Source organism: Melozone crissalis, unplaced genomic scaffold (assembly GCF_028551555.1).
Source record: "Melozone crissalis strain CALT ecotype California unplaced genomic scaffold, PUWL_Pcris_2 ptg000105l_1, whole genome shotgun sequence".
NCBI lineage: Eukaryota > Metazoa > Chordata > Aves > Passeriformes > Passerellidae > Melozone > Melozone crissalis.
In genome coordinates this window covers 238870-259006 of record NW_026535882.1, presented here as the reverse complement: position 1 = coordinate 259006, position 20137 = coordinate 238870, and the positions used below count along the sequence as shown (strand labels likewise).

Genomic DNA, 20137 nt, shown 5'->3' with positions numbered 1-20137 from the left:
CAAAAGTAACTTTGACTAAAAAGCCACTCTGATCAGTTCAGAATTTCTGTGCTGGTTTTGAAATGGTGGCCTCTCTCTACGGGCTTTAAAATAAATTTGAAGCAGAGCCTAAAGCTGAACCACAGAGTTCTCTTAGTTCCAAACTCTGCCAAACATTTACACAATTATGGACTGAAAAAAGAAATTACTCTTGGTAAATCAAGATATAGTCCTATACATAAAAAGACATCACTGATGTCAAAGTTCAAACTTCCAGTGAAAGATTAAGCAAACCTGATAGTTCCCATCAAGTTTACTACTACTGCATAAAGTACCCATTCTTTAGTTTTCCACAGTCATTCTGAGTGAAGGGCAGTATGTTGGTGAAGAGTATGGGTATTTATAAAACCATTTGTCTCATTTGAAGATAGACTGCTGAAGTCAGCCACTGAAACAGCCATTTTGGCACTGGCAATATGGTGTGTGTGGTTCTCAAAGTCCACACCAAGGTTATTTACAGAGACATCATTCATGAAAGATTCTGGGACAGCAATTCCCATTTTCAGTCTCTTTGCAGGTCTTTCTGTCTCCTCACTGCACATGTTCCCTGGGTTTAACTCCGAGTGATAAAAGCCAGTCTCAAATAAATTAAAACAATCATTTTCACCACTGCTAGGCAAGTTAAGCAATTCTTCTGTTACAACAGGCACATGATTAACTACCGGTGCTCGGGGTAAGCTGTCCATAGGAGGGAAGGCATCATCCAGGCAGTTCACAGCCGAAGTGTGACAGACTGTAGCTACAGTGTTTGTCAGTGCTGGAAAACAGATGAACATAAAATGTAAATGAAACAGTTGTTTATATAGTTACAACAAAAAATTTGTGGGTTTCCTTTGGTTTTTTTCCCTTGATTTACCTGTCAACTCGTTGGCAGTGATAGAGTTCAGAATGCTTAGCTGTTGATCAGGAATACTTTCTGTTCGAGTATTAGATGTTAAGGCTGAAGAATGTACTGCTCCACCAAGAGCTTCTGCTTCATCTACCAAACGATCCATGTAGTCCCTTTAAGAATATGGCATTCATAATAGGTTATTTAAAAGGAAAACAAGGCCTAAAAATGAAGATGGATTTATTCTCAGTTGTCACAGCCACTGCAGCTTTACACTGCAATGATGGGAAGAAAAACTTATCTTTTACATTTACAATTTGCAACAGAAAACATATTCCAGGGACATTTTACTTACGTAACTCCAGGATGATGGTTATACCTCTTCTTTCCAAATCTTGTTTGCTGAGCAAAGTAATCATAACGTTCTGACTTTTTCCACATGTAATAGAAAGCCACACACTCAGCAACTGTTCTGGTTCTTACCTAAAAGAAGGCAAGAAGAATTGACAAGATAAATGCAATGCATTATGTTTTGTCATCTCCCCAGTCCCTATATTCCTGCAATATTGTCCCTTTTACTGTTCTAGTGTCTGTAACAAACAAATTCAATCAGATGACCTGAAAAAGAGATCTAGAGTTTTAAATTTCTTTACCGAGAGGGTGGTCAAACACTGGAATGGGCTTCCTAGAGAGGTGGTCGATGCCTCAGCATGTCATTGTTTAAGAGGCATTTGGACAATTCCCTTAGAAACATGCTGGAACTTTTGGCAAGCCATGAAGCGGTCAAGCAGTTGGACTAGATGATCGTTGTAGGTCCCATCCAACTGAAACAGTATATTCTATTCTAAATAATTACTACATCTGTTCTATTGTATGCATTATTGTTGTTTAGGTTTGGTTTTTTAAACTAGACTGAAACTGTATCTACATCTGAAGCATTAAAATTCATAACTTACATAGCAATTTTTTAAACTATGGGACAGACTCTGTTAGGAAGTAAAACACTAAGCAACTGAATAATCCAACAGAAGTGAAGCAGAAAAGACATTGGGTATTTGGAAAATTCTGGTCCATAGTGACAGACCAACTCATTTGCTTCGTAGAACTTTGGAAAAAAATATTTTAAAATTATTTATTTGTATCGCTGGTGAATTACTGTTTACGGGTAAGGTCCATTTAAAAATTGAACCCCCCAGATATTTAGCATTGGACAGGTTAAGCTAAGTGTTGAACAGGATTAACTGACTGTTGTTGAACAGCAACCACAACCCTATAAAGTTTACCTGAAATACAACAAAAGCACCAGTCTCCTAAAGAAAAGACTTGTGGTTTAACCCCCATCAGCAACTAAGCACTGCAGAGCTGCTTGCTCACTTCCCCCATCCAGTGGGATGGGGGGGGAAGAATTAGAAGGGCACAAGTGAGAAAACTCATGGGTTGAGATAAAGACAGTTTACTAATTAAAAAAAAAAAAATTGCTAAAAAAGAGGAAAATAAAACCCAAGAAAAACAAGCAATGCATAAAAACCCAACTGCTCACCATCAACCAATTGATGCCCAGCCAGTTCTCAAGCCACAGCAGCCCCCACCCACCAATCTTCACCCCCCAGTTTGATTACGAGCAGGATGTCATTTGGTCTGGAACACCCCCCTGTTAGTTGGGGTCAGCTGTCCCAGCTGTGTCCCCTCCCAACTCCTTGTGCACACCCAGCCTCCTCACTGGCAGGATAGTCTGAGGAGAAATGGATAGACTCTACATAAGCTCTGCTCAGCAATAACTAAAACATTAGTGTCTTATCAACACTGTTTCCAGCACAAGTCCAAAGCATAGCCCATACTAGCTACTATAAAAAAAATTAACTCTATCCCAGTCACAACCAGTATGAAACCTCAAGGTGGTATCAAAACATACAGGACATGTACAGAAAATTTGGAAACACACATACTGGTAACTGTACCAAATGGTACATTTACTTAATAAAAAAAAGAAAGCCCAATTCCTAATCTTCAGGCACAGAGGAGTTAATCAGAAGCAATTGAGATCAAGATTAGAACTCCTTTGTTGGTCAGAAACCAGAGTACTGATGGATGACTACACTTTCTGAGAACGCAAAGAGCTAAGCCCGTTTCCGTAGAATTACATCTTCTGAGTGACAAAAATAATTAAAGATGTATTTTCCCCTCTCACAGACATGGTATGAAAATAATACACCTCTAGGAGAGGCAGACATTTAATCTTAATTTTAACATAAATGCATATATGGAAGCAATATCAACATGAGTTGATTTCAAAGATAATATGACTCATGTTGCAACACCTACTTTTCTAATGGCATCAAAGGCAAAATCAGCATGGAATCACCAAGTCGGTTTTAATATGTTGGCTCTTATTTCACTCTTTTGCATAGCTTCTGAAAAAGCATTGCTTTTACAAACATTCAGCATCATATAATCTACCAATTCTTCCATTTAACTGTAAAATACTAACCTTGTTTTTCTGTATGAGATGAAAGTCTTTCCCATAAATCAGAAGTGCATGTTCAAAGCTTCTGCATTCTTCTTCTGTCCATGCTGTCATCTCTTCTAGACAATTGCAAAAGTAGCATGATAAACTTATTTTCACTCACTAATCTTTGTGTTGCTAATGCCTGAACATCCAAACACACTCTAAAAAAAATGCAACCGTTTAATTATTTTGACCCATGTTCTTTCCTCTAATGTAAAGATATCCTACCTGAAATCTAATATTCCTGCTTATAAAGACTCATAAAAGAGTTTAATCTGATTACTGAAGTATTTCACCCTGGAGGGCAAAGGACATTCAAAAGACTTTATTTGTTATTTCTTAGGAAGTTTGTCATAAAAAAAACCCCAAGATTTGTTAACATCATTATTTTTCTGAATATTCCTTCTTGCATCAGATACAAACAGTGACAGTTGGAACAAAAGAGTGAAGGAACAACCTCTGACTTTTTAAAGACAGAAGTGAATTTTAGCTTCACAAACAAAACAAAACACACTACAAAGGAATAAAAGCTTTAAAACAAAGTAGCTCAAACTATTTGAGTAGGTCAGTTTTGTCTCAAGTATTGTTGCTTCCCTATCTTGATTATGGCTTTGTGTCTATATATAACAAAGGAGGGATATTTCAGGCATCTTACATTCATAGTAGTGATCTGGTTAGTTGTCCTTTAAAGCCAATGAGGGTGGAGAACAAAAACCAACCAACAATCACATCTCAAAGCATTTCTGGAAGCAGACACTGGAACAAAGACCTTGCTCCTTTCAGATGAAAGTGATAATCATTCCACTACAAGTCCATTAATTTTGTACTCCTTACTACAGAATTCTCAAGCTTCAAAGAGGAGATCCACATGTAAAGTCTCACTGTTATGAAATTATCTTGGGAGATGTAGATTTTCAATGCATATTGAGAATAGCAGTGAACTTCAGTGGGTATAGATAAATGCACAATGATTATTCTAAGAGACAGGCATCAACAGTATTATCATCCTGTACCATTTTTAATGAGGATATAAACCCCATCTGACTTGGGGCCTGGGAGAAGATGAGCACTAGTCCTTAAGACAGAATTTGGGTCTCCAACACACAATCTCTTATAAAAGAGCTTTCTGAAACACTGCTCTGATAGTCCTTATTGTTCCCTTCACTTTGATCTTCGATACTTAAGCTTTCAGAGTACCTAACTCAGAAATATTCAATTTTCCCTTGGATTCAGGTCTGAGTAAGGAATGTCTGCCAGAATACAAACTTATACCAGGGCTCATAGGCCATTTCTGCTTTATGGAACATGTGTCAAACTACAGGACAAAAAACTCTTTGCTAAATTATACACTGATTTTTATTTAAGGGAATAAAAAAGTTAGGGACAAACAAAATTGTTTTCCACTGTAAACTCAAGCAAAACTCTCCACACTCTACCATAGATCTAGATGATTATACAGTAGAACAAAGTATAGGGTTGACATAGCACAATGTTAGCACAGTGATGAAGAGTGGGGCTCACTCATATTATCAGCTATGTTCTGATTCTCGTATAAATGTCATTTGTTTATAATTGATCATTATCTCAAAAAGGTACTGTAATGTGGGGGAGAACTGCCTTATGGGAGCAAAATTGCAACTCCCCCCCTTCTCCTTCGTCTGTATCATTCTTAAAATCAAAAATCAAAAAAAAAAAGGAAAAAAGAAGGAAAGGAAAGATGTAAAATTTGATACTGTTTGATACTGCAACCTTTATACAAATTGCAAACTTCTCTAGCAGACATCTCCATCTGATCAACAGTCAGATTATACCTAATCTGAGTTATATACCTAGTGGGAATTATTGAAAAACATCTGAAAGACAACGCAGTCATCAATCACAGACATCGTGGCCAGCACTGCTTCATGAGAGGAAAGTCCTGCTTATCAAATCTGATTTCCTTTTATGACAAGGTTACCCACCTAGTTGATCAAAGGAAGCCACTTGATATAATCTTTTTTGATTCCATCAAGCTTCTGATACTCTCTCCCAAGATCCTTCTGAACAAAATGTCCAGCCCACAGCTGGATAAACATGTAATGCGATGGGTGAGCAACTGGCTCATGGTTGGGCGCAAAGGGTTATAGTGAATGGGGTGTCATCAGACTGGCCACTTGCCACTAATGGGGTTCCACAGGGCTCCATCTTAGGCCCTATGCTCTTCAACATCTTCATTAATGACTTGGACACAGGACTGGAAGGGATGCTAAGTAAGTTTGCAGATGATACAAAACTGTAAGGAGCTGTTGACTCCTTTGAGGGCAGAAAGGCCCTGCAGAGAGACCTTGACCAATTAGAGAACTGGGCAATCACCAACCGTATCAAATTCAACCAAGGGCAAGTCCTGGAATGTGCACCTGGGATGGGGCAACCCTGGATGTACGGACAGACTGGGGAATGAGATGCTGGAAAGCAGTGCTGCGGAAAGGGACCTGCAGGTCCTGGTCAATGGCAAGTTGAATATGAGTCAGCAGTGCCCTGGCAGCCAGGAGGACCAACTGTGTCCTGGAGTGCATCAGGCACAGCATTGCCATCCAGTCAAAGTGAGGTGATTGTCCCAATCTGCTCTGCACTGGGGTGGCCTCACCTCGAGTCCTGGGGACAGTTATGGGCACCACAATATAAGAAAGATATAAAGCTATTAGAGAGTGGCCAAAGGAGATCAACAAAGATGGTGAAGGGCCTTGAGGGAAGCCGTATGAGGAACAGCTGAGGTCACTTGGCTTGTTCAGCCTGGAGAAGAGGAGACTGAGGTCAGACCTCATTGCAGTCTACAACTTCTTTGTGAGGGGAAGAGGAGGGGGAGGTAGTGATCTCTTTTCTGGTGACCAGTGACAGAACCCAAGGGAATGGTCTGAAGTTGTATCAGGGGAGGTCTGGGCTGGATATTAGGAAAAGGTTCTTCACCCAGAGGGTGGTCGGGCCCTGGAACAGGCTCCCGAGGGAATGCTCATGGCCCCAAGGCTGCCAGAACTCAAGGAGCATTTGGTTGGATTTTTGGGGTGTCCTGTGTAGGGCCAGGAGTTGGACTTTGATGATCCTTGTGGGTCTCTTCCAATTCAGCATATTCTATGATTCTATGAGTAATCTGTGCTAAAGACATCATGGAAAGGGATGTGCTTATTAATCTGAATCTTACTCATGTGTTTTCTACTCCCTCAAAAGACATATTTCTTAAAAAGCAGATACTTTCTCTTACCCTGAGATGCCTTTCCATTTGAGCAGTATCTCTCAGTTGCCTCTTTAACATTATGGCTACTTTTGAGTAGTTCATATAGTGCCTATAAAATAGAAGTAGTCTTTAGAAAGAGTTAAAGTTTCCAAATATCCTATATAAATTTCTGAAACAAGCCTTTCAGTGAACATATCTAATGTAAAAAGAGGTTATATCTTTATACAGGATGAAAATGTTCAAATAATCAAAAGCAAAACCATCCAAATATTAAGGCAAGGTTTAATTAAGGAAATGTAAAATATTATATGCAATAATTAGAAAAGCAGGATTTGTCAACATCATGCCAATTTGAAACATCATAGATCACACTGCCAACATTCAAATACTCAATTTTAAGCACATGTTTAAAACTACAAATAAGATCCTGACCCCAGTAGCATCCAATTAAAAAAAATATTGCTGCCTTTATAATACAAGGCAGAGAAAGAGAACACATTATTTACAAAGCAATGTGCCACAAATGGAACAGGATATAAAATATACTTGTTCATTGTCACGTGTATGTAGTCCTTCAGGAATTCTGCCAATCATATTTTCATTTCCTGCTCTTAAGGAGGTTTCAAAAAGGTATTCTTTAACTTTATTTTCTGAGATCACATCAGGTTTCCAAAGTAAATGGTCTTCATTTTCATAGGCTGTTAAAACAGAATTAATTTATGGCAAGTGTGACACTTTTAAGGCTAGAACATAAAAGGCTATTTCACAAAGAACAGGAATACAGAAGTAATAAAATCAAGCACTGTCATGCCACTTTCAAATTGCAGCTCATTTTTTCATTTTTTCCCCAAAAAGCCTTAGTTTAGAGAGAGACTGCAGTGTGGTATGGTGAAGAGATTCAGATTCCATGAGGATGAGATAAGGGACTGGCTCTTGAGAAAGAATCTCTACAGAGGACCACGTTGTTGACAGGTAGATGATTCAAGTCAAAATATGCATATATATTAATCTTAATATAAAAAAAAACTGGCAAAACCACTCTGTTTTATTCAGATGTTTACAACAAATAAGCTATAGTTTACAATAAAAAGTGTACTTTAAAATTTCAAATACTGCATATAAAATAAAAAAAAGAGGTGGCAGCTAACTGGTCATTTTCAACTAAAATTTGCTAAAACTTACTTAGCAGAATGGAAATCTAGGTCTAAATGTGGTAATTTCTTTTAGCATTCACTAACAACTGAATGTTGTTATCAACTATTTTACAAGCAATCAGGATGTATAGTCCTCCTTCATAGTATACTGAAATCATATGTGCACCTCTTAAGTAGCTTATTTGAAATATATTGGAAATATTCAAGAGTTGGCCTGAACCCTTGTCTATGCACACACATTTAAACTCTAGATTAAACTAAATCCTTTACTCTGATCAATAGATGTGTTTACACATAATGCTTTATGTACTCTCTTGGCAATATAAATTAGAGTTATTAAATTCTAACACACCCAAGTATAATGGCAGTTCCACTAGAAGAGATGAAGAAGATTCTCAAATGTCTCATATAACTGCAGGAAAGAATATTAAGCTAAGATGAAGAATAAAATTGCATCTCCTCCTAAAGTTCTGTTATGACTTAAGAACACTGAAAGTTTTCAAACAGACATATTACAAGTGTAAGGTTTATAGAAGAGTAGAATTGCTTTCTAGCACAATTTCAGTACCTGGGACTTCACAGCAGAAATATAAGCCCCTGTTTGCCATCACAAGCTCTTCAGGAAGTACAAAAGAGGCTTCTACAGAATCTTCCACCCTCTCCAAGCATTGCTGAGCTCAGCTTCAATCTCTATTATCAACCAAGACAACCCAACACTTTTCTCTGGAATCCATACCTGATATTCTCAAGAGGAACTCCTCAGGCTCTCCCATCTGGGAGACCTCTTTGCTCCTGGCTATGCCACTGAACAATACTCTCTCTGGTTCTCTCTTGCATCAGCTTGTTCCAGAGAAAGTTGTCAGATTAATGCGTTCCTGATCATCCTCTGGTTATTGGCCCTTCTCTAGTTCTTGACCAAGGAGAAGTCAAGATGTGTAAATAGTAAAAGGACTATTCAGATAAAACTGGTTTTCACTCTTCTGTTTCTTACAACCAGTAAGCATCATGCCCAAATCATAGAAAATTGAAAACTTCCATAGATTTCTTAAGCAACACAAGAGATGTTAATTTGCTAATGCTTCCAACCAGTGAAGGTTTCTAAAGGTACCATATAAAACTCTACTAAATAAAGTTATTTCTTCTACTTTGGCACAATTTCAGTTTTTAACCTAAATTTACACAGCAATAACATCATACTTAAAACATATATATTTTTTTAAAGACAAGGTATATTGAGATCTACATCTTCTACTCATGCTATGGAAAATTCAAATAGTTCATTGCTTTGTTTTTCATAACCATTTTGCAACCCACAGTGCTGTACTTGCTAAAAAAGAAGCAAAGAAAAATACTGAAGATCTTCAATGCAAACTTACATGTTCATAGCCCAGTTATGATATCCTGATGAAAATATTTACTTCTTGACCCAGTTTGTTGCCTCCTAATATTGCTAGATACTTCAGAATTAACACTGTAACCCACCCTCCTATGTCTTCTCAAAAATATTCTCTCAAAGTTGTAGAGTCACACTTTTAAGATATAATTATGTGGTTGTATTACTTCAGTTGACTAGGGGTTTTTTGGCTGGTTGGTTTGGTTTTTTTAACTAAGTCATTGAATTTATCTTATAAATTTCAATAACATTTTCCCATCAGCTGCTATGTATAAATATAAGTACTAAAACAGAATAACTTACCCTTTTCATTATTACTGTACCTGCCGAGGTAAGGTGGAATTTCAGCCTGATACTGTAAACCAACCTTTATTTCCTGAAGATGTAACAAAAATCATAAGAGTATTAATATTCTGTGCATGGAAGCATTATAAAGTCCATTAACATGGGATTTTGCAGATAATTTCAGAATTAAGGTACTATTTTAGATATGTACTATAAATTTTAATGCATTTTTTAAAGTTTTCTTAAGTATTTCTTTTTCTTAAGATATAGTTATTACCTTTCTCAAATCTTCAGATGAATTACCATTGTCTGCCTCTATGTCTTCACCATCTGATTCCTTATCTCCATCACACGTAGTGTTTGCTTCAGACACAAATAAATTGGCTTTAGCTAGGAAGAATTTTCAGTTCAAACAGAGATATTCTTTACTTTTTAAAGGAGCCCTGCTTTTATTCTGGAAGACACTCATCACCAGTCTGTTGCTCTACATTTCTATCAAACTAGAATGAAGTCAGAAAGCATTGGTGCTTGCATATTGCAGAACTGAAACATTTACCATTATTGCAACTAAGACAATATTTCTAACAGTCAAAAGGAAATTAGATCATTTTTCTTCATTGATTTTCTTCAATAAATGCTTACACCTTATAGAAAAGGTATGAGAAAAACAGAAAACTTCCAGGGCTATGACTTAACTATGGGTTAATCACAAAGAAAGTTGAAGGTAAGTCTATTACCTACTGAAGCCTTTCATCTGAAGTTTTAATTGACATTCAAAACATTCCTTTAAACAAGGCTACCTCAGCAAGGACTAAAGATATAGTACATATACAGGAAACAGATTAAGCAAAAGAGAACAAAAGACTGCTTACTCCTCTGAAATATTTTTTTCCTTAGGAGGAAATACAGCAGAGCACTCCAAGTAATTCAAATACAGTACTCCACAGAGTAACTCATATTTTAGAATTTGGAACTCTGTGGTTCTGGGTTCTGAAGTAATTATATTTTTTTTTTATTTTATCCCCAGCAGAATGGAATCTATAGTTCTGATAAGAGCTATTACATATTCTCAACTTTCAGTAATAACATGTTCATAAATAGGGTTTTAATTTTAGCTTCATCACACCTAAATAGAATCGTCAACATCAAAGACAATATCCAAGATGATAGACTGAGGCTCCTCTTCTGTAGTCGTTACTAGAATCACCAGTCTATCTCTTTTTGCTGTTAGAAAGAGGCAAGAAGCTAACATGAATGCATGAAACAGCAATATGCCTGGATAATATGCAATTACTTTTTCCAATGAATCCAAATTTAAGAAAATGGCCTGCGTTAAACATGTTTATCTTAAAATTGAATGTTATTTTGAGATAAATGGACAGGAATGAGAAAAAAAAAAGAGGGAACTGTCAACAGCACAGAAAACTGACATTCCCCTCGCTGACATGGTGGATATTTGATGCTAAAATGCCCAATCAAAAGTTCTAATAGAGAAAGAGCAACATTCTGATAGAAAAACCACAATAGCTGAAAGCAAAGATGACTGTTTCTTAATCATGAGTAAAATGAAGTGGCTAATAATTCTTTCCATAAAGTTGCCACACTTTCAGTGTCATAATCATTAACAGTTCACAAGCAATGCTTAAGTGCCAGCAAGATTGGGGTTTGCTTAAAAAATTATAATGCCCTTTTTTAAAGTTTTTTATATCTCTCTCAAAAATGCCTTACATTACACAATCAGCAGCATGCAAAGGGCTACAATTGCTGATGATTGAGACAGCACGTGCCCTTTATCATCCCCTTTCTCTAGAGGGATGAAGTTCCCCGGGAAAATGTCAAAATACTTGCCAAATTAAAATTGTGATAAAAATCCTCCACACTGTCTATTGCAGTTCATTTGTTCACTGGTGTACTCGAGTTGGAGCAATGAGGAATATCTTGTCAAGGTTGGATAATTGAACCAATGGTTCTTGGATCTTTCCCATAATAGTTCCATGGGTAGTGAAATTTTGGTGGTCATGGGTTCATAGGCCCCATCCCATATAAAAACACGGGCTCATGAACTCCTATGGAAAATCATTGAATATGTGAAGGGAAATAATCACAAAGAAACCAAATTCCAGTTCACATCCATAGGCTGAATAGAGGAGTCACTGGCTTAAAAGTAGCAGCAAAAATTTTAGTAGAGAAACACTAATTTAAAAGAACAGGTTACATATTATTGCCATTCACCAATGCACAGAAAATTACCAAGAGTGTTCCTTGACACACATTAACTATTACTTATGAAAAGCTACTGTAGTTTTAGAAAAATTGTGCTTGTGCTTTGAGCACCATATTAAATATAGGTCTTTTAGGTAATCAATAATACCAACCAAAGACAATATTCATGTACAACATCCTGCAAAGCACTGTTTCTCAATCCCACTCTGCAATTCTGATATTTTAAACTAGAAAGCTATATAGTTTATAATATATGGTAAGACTTTATGAGTACTATTATAAAATTAGGTTTCCTACATCTTAATGGCCGAGGAAAGAAGTCAGTAGCCTCATGTGAAGTAACTGATGGCGTCAAGTCATCAGCAGAGGACTGCGTTTCTTCATCATCACCTGACAAGAGATCTTTAGCTATTTCCTCCTGTATCATTAAAATAAAAAAAACCCAAAACTTCAGACAGACTATTAAATATAAACTGGTGAGCATTTAGATTCAGCAAATTGTAAGTCTCATTTATTAAAATGAATTATTTTACCATAAGCAATTTTAGTAGACTGTTAACTATTAAAAAGCTAATCCACTCCTAATTCTCAAAACAAATATAACCATTCATTTCAGAGTTGAACACGGAGGTTTATTTCCCCCTAGTCTTCTATTAAAATAAATGCACAAGTAGTAACCCCTGCATGCATCAAATCTCAGATGCTCATCCAACTGCTTTAAAATAAAAAAGTGAGTGGAAACATTTTAAATTCTGTCATTCTTTACATCAGATACCCCTTAAATTCAGGGGGGGGGGGTCTAATGGGTGAACAAACAAAAACCAAAAGCCAGGCACTTTCATAGATTTTTTCTGAGAAGAATTACAGATAACTGACAAAAGATAATAAAGTGGGGGGGTGGGGGGCAAGAACACGCCTCCTCCACTACCAGACATGCTTGAGCCCCTCTATAGTGATTAGGGAGGCAAAGAACTGTATTAGACAAGAAGCCAAGTACATTTCTGTAGCCTCAACACAATGGTGACTCCTAATGAGAATCAGATGTGCAAAGCCATCATTATAGTATACTTTCTGTGGAGTTCATAATTTCATCATACATATGGAAATTAAAAAAAAAAAAAGACATGTACTTACTATCTACAGATTTTATAATACAAACTACTAGTTGCATGCCTTATAGCCAACAATCAGATTCATCTCAGAATTCAAAGTTAGCCTGTGAATCATAAAAACTGTAGTTTTGTGTTTCTATATTCAACAATGCGATACATATAGTAATTGCACAGAAAACAATCTCTCTCACCCCTCAAATATGAGATTTTTTATAAATTATATGCATTTGAAAGAAACATTCCAAAGCACCCAGTAGTGCACTTTTCAAGTAATCCACAAATGTTTGATATATGGCATGTATGTTTGAAGCCAGAATTATTATTTCTGGACATTGCATACATTAAAATAAAATACAGAAATTGTCAGAAAAAAATCCCACTTCTATGAAATAAAAAAAAAATCTATTTAAAGTTCTCTGAATGTGTTTTAGAAGAACCACTACCTTATTCATTTCTCAATTGTAATAATATAATGCCACTAAAGTTGCTATGCATTTGTGTGATAATTATAATTTAATCCAGATCCTAAATATCTTTGAAAAAGAATTAAAAGTACAATCACAAAATCATTTAGGTTGGAAAAGACCTTTAAGGTCATTGAGTCCAACCATAAACCTAACACTGTCAAGTCCACCACTAGTACAGTAACTCTTAATTGTATGTTGAAATTGACAAAGATATGTATTTCATAACATGAAGAGACAGGTAAATATAAGTTAAGGTCACACGGATTTCTACTTTTAAACTGTAATACAGGGGAAAACAGTTCTGACTTACTTTATCTAGAGTCATATCTGGAAGCTCATCTGCAAGTTCACTTGGAGAGCTATCCACACTGGAACCAGCCATAACTGGAATTGTGGGTTCATAGCCATAAAATGCCAGCAAATCTTCCAACGGCATGCTTCCTTCCTAATACAAGATTTACAAACATTTCAACATATTGCCAAATACTTGTAAACAGTTCAGGCCTAAAAGGATAAGACATATTTTGAAAAACAAAAGTAAAAAACAAACAAGAAAAATTTAATTGAAAGCAGGAATCTTGATTAAAAATCTAAAATATTTTCAGGCATGAGACTGAAATAATTCATAACTGTGTCTCTTGGCATATAATGAAGTCACATTAAACTATTGAAGAAAACCATTTAGTGGATGAAACTAAAGAGCAATTATTAAAAATTTGCTCCTTATCTGATTCACACTGTAGAACATGATTTGCCTATATTTCTTCAAGACAGAAGATAGACTAGGAACATTAACAATGCCCTTACAAGAAATGCAGAAAAACCTGAAAACTTTAGTCCTACATAGTTACAGCTGCAAAGTGTCCAAAACACCACAGAAATAAACCAATGTAGCAATCTTTTATCCCTCCTTTCCATCTTCTGCACAATACATTTTATAATTACTGTAGAGAAGGTGGTGTAGTTTAACCCCAAGCAGTAACTAAGTACCACACAGCTACTCACTCACTCCTCCCCAGTGTGGAGATGAGAAATGAAATGGTAAAAGTGAGAAAGAAACTCATGAGTTGAGATAGACAGTCTAATCTTTAAAAATAAACTTTTTTTTTAATGCAAGGAAAATAGGAGAAAAAAGAACCACAAGACAAAGAAAGAGGTATATAAAACCCAAGACAGATAAATAATCCAAATGAAAACAATTGCTTACCACCAACCAACTGATGCCCAGCTAATCCCCGAGCAGTAGCTTCCCACCACCATTCAGCCACTTGGCTTGTTTGATCATGGCATACATTTAACATTCATGGATAACCTCTGCAGTGGCATTAAGTCAAGTCGACCTCTCAATCATGAGCCCATTTGTATGCTACATCCCTTCCTATATATCCTGATGTGCCATGGGCCCATCAAGCTATAAATAGGTCACCCTTCTGTCCCCAGTCCAGATCCACCTGAGTCACTTCAATCCCAGCAGCCTGATCCACCTGCTTATTGTTTCAACGTTCTTCAGTGGCCTGACTCTTGAGTACATGAGCATCTACGTGACATACCTTCACAACCAGGTTCTCTGCCCAAGCAGCAATATCTTGCCACAATGCAGCAGCCCAGATGGGTTTACCTCTGCACTGCCAGTTATCCTGCTTCCATCGTTGCAACCACCCCCACAGGGCATTTACCACCATCCCCGAGTCAGTGCAGAGATAAAAGTACTGGCCATTTTTCTTGTTCAGCAATATTTGTAGCCAGCTGGATGGCTTTCACCTCTGCAAACTGACTCGATTCACCTTCTCCTTCAGCAGTTTCCACAACTTGTCATGTAGGACTCCATATGGCAGCTTTCCAACTTTGATGTTTTCCTACAACATGACAGGATCCATCTGTAAACAGGGCATATTGCTTTTTATTTTCTGGTAGTTTATTATATAGTGGAGACTCTTGAGCCCGAGTCACCTCCTTTGGCAACACTGAAGTTCTGACCAGTTCACAATCACTTTTAGAATTCCTGGGCGGTTGGGGTTTCTCATTCAAACCCACTGTATGATCAGTGCAACCCACTTACTCCACGTAGTATCAGTTGCATGATGTGTAAAGGGGACCCTGCCTTTGAACAACCAGCCCAACACAGGAAATTGAGGTGCCAAAAGGAGCTGTGCATCAGTACCAACTACTTCTGAAGCTGCTTGAACTCCTTCATATACTGCTAATATTTCTTTTTGAGGCTGCCTCTTCTGATTTGCTCTCCTGCTCCCTGTTAGGAGAAGCTTCTTCATCTCTTACTAAACAAGTTGACTTCTGCTTCCATTGTTTCTGCCTCTTTGGAATAGCCAGGGCATCTTTTTCTTTCCCCCCATATATTCTATCACTTCATCAGGATTCCACACTTCTTCAGGAGTGAAGTTTCAGACCATTGGAGGTATAAACCTTTCTAGACACCTGTTCATATTCTCCCATATACATGCCTTGCCACTCATAACCACACTGCTAAAGGTCCTGGGTCATATTCCTAAATAGCTTGTTAACCTCATGAAAAGCTGAAGTAATATTCCTAAGAAATACAAATAGAAGCATTTAGACTACTCAAAGATGTTCAAGATACTAAAGAGTTATTGCAACAAGGGAGAAAACATGACAAAAGGTGGTGGTGAAGGTGCCATTCTGTATTACCTCCACAAAAAAAAAAATCTCTCAGAGGAAGAAGTATAATTGTTGTCTCCATGAGATGGTACCTGAAGTACATTAATCTTTAGTACAGAGCCCAAATACCAGATTAAGCTCAAGGCCAGTATTTTAATAATAAATCTTGCAGGCAAAACATCACTAAGCACTACAGAGCAGTAGCAAACTGCAAAATCCAACACCAATCTTGAACACGTACAGCAAAAAAAGAGAGGATGGCATAGACCAGACAAGCTAATGTCAAGAACAGAAAAATCAATATAATGACCAGCAAATGTTAACAGATGTAAATTCTTCCTAATGTTATGGTCAAATCTGTTAACTCAAACCATTTGTGCCCTGTTGTGTCTTAACCCTGGATGGCAACTAAACACTACAGAGCCGCTCCCTCCCTCCCCCATGGGATGGGGGGGAAGAGAATTGGATAAGTGAAAAAGAAACTTGTGTGTTAAAATAAAGACAGTTTAATGTTTAATAAGACATAATATCTTTTTTAATTGTAAGGAAAAGAAAAAATAAAAAGAGGGGGGAAGTAAAACCCAAGAAACACAAGTTATCCAAATGAAAACAATTGCTCACCATGAACTGACCAATGCCCAGCCAGTCCCTGAGCAGCAGGGCAGTGTGAGAAACAGAAAAGGCCTTGGCTCTGTGTAAGCTTTGTTCCGCAATAACTACATCAGTGTGTTATCAACACTGTTTAAGCACAAATCCAAAGCATAGCCCCATACTAATTACTAGCAAGAAAATTAACTCTCCCAGACAAGACTAGTACAGAAAGTAATAGGAGAAAACCAGCTAATGATACAGAAGCAAAAATCAAGAGAAAGGCTTAGTTTATAACTTCTTTTTTCCAACAGCTTTTGATCAAACTATTTGACTAAATATCATCATACTTGCATCCTAACACATTTAATAAAACAAACTGTGGAAATTTTCTTTAGTTACCTGATTCAAGTTATCAAATAATTAGGAATATTTTCCAATAATTTATACCTTTAAAAGTTATATTACCTTAAAAATTTTCTTGTTGAACTTATACACTGATTAAGCTACTTGTTTTCTTTAATCAACTAAGGTCTTAGTCCTGCAAAGATTTTTCACAATGGGTAAATGCAAATTCATGTACAAGTCTTTCCAGGATTGGGACATAAAGTACTAAAGTATTTAAGATGAGTGGCTCTCAGTTCTTTTTCCTTATTTTATAGAAGCAATAAGATAATTTTGTGGAGTACCAACTCCCTTTCAACCACTGGACTTGCAAGCTGCTTTGCTATTATAATTGCAAGTTCACAATTAGCAAAAATATAACTGTAAAAGGTAGCAAGGCAAAACCAAAACAAACAAAACCCCCAGAAGTTAAGAAAATTTGTTTTTAAATGGACTACAAAAGCACAACCTCCTATTTAATGCTAAAAATTACACTGGAAGTCTGCTGATCAAAATCTGCAGTTATGCTGAGTGGTGTAAGTGGGTCACTGAATGGTAATGCAAGCAGCATCAGTTTCTGGCTATTTAGCATTCAGCAGGCATTTAAAATGGGCGATGCACTGACACAGATGAACAAAAGGTAGAAACAGAAAAAACATGTAATTAAAGAATGTAAAAAGGAATAGGAAAAGCCAAGGAGCACACTGATTATTTTATACACCCAGCAAATGCCAAACTGATGAAACTGAGATACAGAACTACAATTTATGTAGCAAAGGAACGTGAAAAATGTGTAAAACAAGACTGCGCTTCCAGATTGGAAAACCAAAATCTGACCAACAGAATGAAACACAGCTAGCTGTCACTTAATGTACAATTGAAATTTATTTCCAACTTATAAAACTTAGAAGTGACAAGTGATATTAGATAATAAGACTTTAAAATCTGCTTCAGTAATTTCTTTTCCAAAGTGAAAAAGTTATTAAATGAAAAAGACCAATCTCAACTTAACACTAATAACTTTGAGAAGCTAATGTCAGCCTTTTTGTGAAGAAGCACTGCTACGTCCTAACCAAACCTGATATTTTTTTCTTTAAAAAAAAAAAAAAAACTCCAAAGGTACTTTGCAGAAAATTATATTATGCTATACAAACTAAAGTACAGGTTGAGTATTGTCTTCACTAAAAAGCTACAACATATATGGACATTTAGGAGAGAGCAAGTCACTCTTACCTTTTCTAAATCTTCAATTTCAGAGCTGAAATTTTTGTTTTCTTCCATCATTTCCTCCTCTTCATCAAGAGTTCGTTCATCATCATAATCATGTACCAGCATTTCAGCAGAAGGGTCAAAGTCATGATCCTCAGAGGATAAAGAGCCAACTATCAAAAAACCCTAATTTGAGTAATTTCTTTTTCTATACCAACATATGAAATTACAACACAGAAAAAAATAAGGTTGCATGAGTCTTTACATACATAGTTAGAACTCTCAATGGAATAAATGGAACAAATTGTTAACTACCTGACAAATTCAACTATTTTAGCTGGCCTTCCCTTTTTGTATTGCAATAGGTGCAGTTTTCTCTCTTGCAGTATAGAGTACTTGGGAAAAGTATCTAAACTACTGAAACAAAGTTTCAGAAAGTACAATAACAAATTAATATTTTACTGAATAAAAGCTTGTTTTAAAGATCCTGGAAATCATCATTAAAGTATAACATCCACATGTCACAAGATTTCAGATGCTGCAAGACACTGACTTATAGACTCAGATTCCATTTATATTATTTTTATGGTAACTAGCATAGCTTTTTACTGATTAACAGCTAACTTAGGTTGCAAACCAGTTTCCTAACAACAGCAAAATAAGCAGCAAGACTCACTTCAGATTAGTCTCACAGATGAGATCTTTTATTAAAACTAATTTAATTCTTAGTAATTGATCTAAAAGAGAACAAACATAGCAGTTTCAAGAAATATAGAGGGAAATATACCAGAAATAACAAAACATTTCTAATAGATCACAGTAACAAGTCATTATGACAGCTCTGTGGTCCAACAGACACTTTTTCATTACCCAAGAGGATACTCATAAGTCATAAAAAAGTACTGTTGTTATTTTGAATGCATTTGTTAGAAAGCACTATATTCAAAAAGTTTTTAAGATGCAAATATTCTGTACAGCAATGTCAGTGTTCTACAATGAAAATTACTGAAATGCAGGGTTGTTTTGTTTTTCAGTGTTCACTTTCTTAAGACTGTCATGATGGAGGAAAAAACAGACTAGGATATTTCTCTTTCACCCCTGGTTTCCCCTTCTAGTTCTTACATACTAGAGCTCAGCCAGTGCCAAGAGCAGGTACACAGAAGCAAATGCATTTCCCAAATATTGTTCAGGAGTAGCCCTGCTGATGTTAAATAGGCTTCCTTGTGTAAATATTCCAAAGAACCTTAACAGTAGTTAAAACCTTAACAATTACATATCATTATAATTTAAAATGTTTTCTGATATTATCAAGAAATCAAAAATTTACACAACCCTGCAATTAGCAGCAGCAGAAGTGATCTCTCTCCAGGCTACATGGCTTTACTGAGATGCTGTCTTAAAAATACTACAAAATTTTATTTTCATCTTGGGTTCTGAGCAGCCAATTACTAACTGTGACCAGAAGTAAGGGAAGAACTCCCCAGAGCACACCTTCTCTTAAAAATCAGGCAGGCAGTTAGTTACATGAAGTATTAGGACAGCTACGAGGCAACAGAAGGTAAGTTAAGGAAGGAGGAGGAAGGAGAGAACAGCATGTAGGCAGCAGGCTAGGTACTGGGGCAGAAGGTGGGTAAAGACGAACCTGGGCTCGAACTCCCAAAGGAAGCCTGCAGGGAGAGAAAAGAGTGAGGTGGGACACGGGCTCCATCCAACCCAGCAGCAGGTAGGGAGTCTCCATTTCATGTCCCCTCCCATCCCTTCCCCCCCGGACCTATTCCCTTCCCCCGCCAGCCCCCGCCCTACTCGCCCCTCCATCGTGTTCACCCTCTCCTATCCCTCCTTCTCTCGCTCGTTCCCTGCCTGTCTCTCTCTTTCTTTCCTCCTCCCCTGGCAAAAGTCCCCCAAGGAGCCTCGCCTGACCCGACACTCCCACTCTTTCCGACCCCGGCGGAACATGACAGTGGCAGGCAGAGAGAGCCGGACTAGCAGCCTCTTCCCCGCTGCCAGGCCAGAGCTCGCTTCTCCTTCCTCCCGCCAAAGGTTTCTCCACTGTCCGCGCTGCGGCGGCAGCGCCACTGGCCCGTTCTGCGCCCTCCGTGGCTC

The 20137-nt window shown here is 37.2% G+C and overlaps 1 protein-coding gene across 2 annotated transcripts; it reads right to left on the bottom strand.

The window, feature by feature from the left end:
• Positions 1–335: 335 nt before the first annotated feature.
• LOC128947418 (mesoderm induction early response protein 3-like) lies at positions 336–19698 on the bottom strand. Of its 2 annotated transcripts, none has more exons than XM_054291675.1 (12): positions 19677–19698; positions 18059–18207; positions 13530–13664; positions 11938–12058; positions 9695–9780; positions 9436–9508; positions 7132–7283; positions 6613–6694; positions 3357–3451; positions 1224–1351; positions 896–1041; positions 336–796 (listed from the first exon to the last, which is right to left on the bottom strand). In XM_054291675.1, exons 2-12 carry the CDS (start codon positions 18158–18160, stop codon positions 336–338), a joined length of 1581 nt encoding a protein of 526 aa, XP_054147650.1. In that variant the 5' UTR covers positions 18161–18207; positions 19677–19698. The 2 variants fall into 2 exon arrangements, with proteins under 2 accessions (XP_054147650.1, XP_054147651.1); XM_054291676.1 differs by having other exon boundaries at positions 3357–3448.
• Positions 19699–20137: the final 439 nt, after the last annotated feature.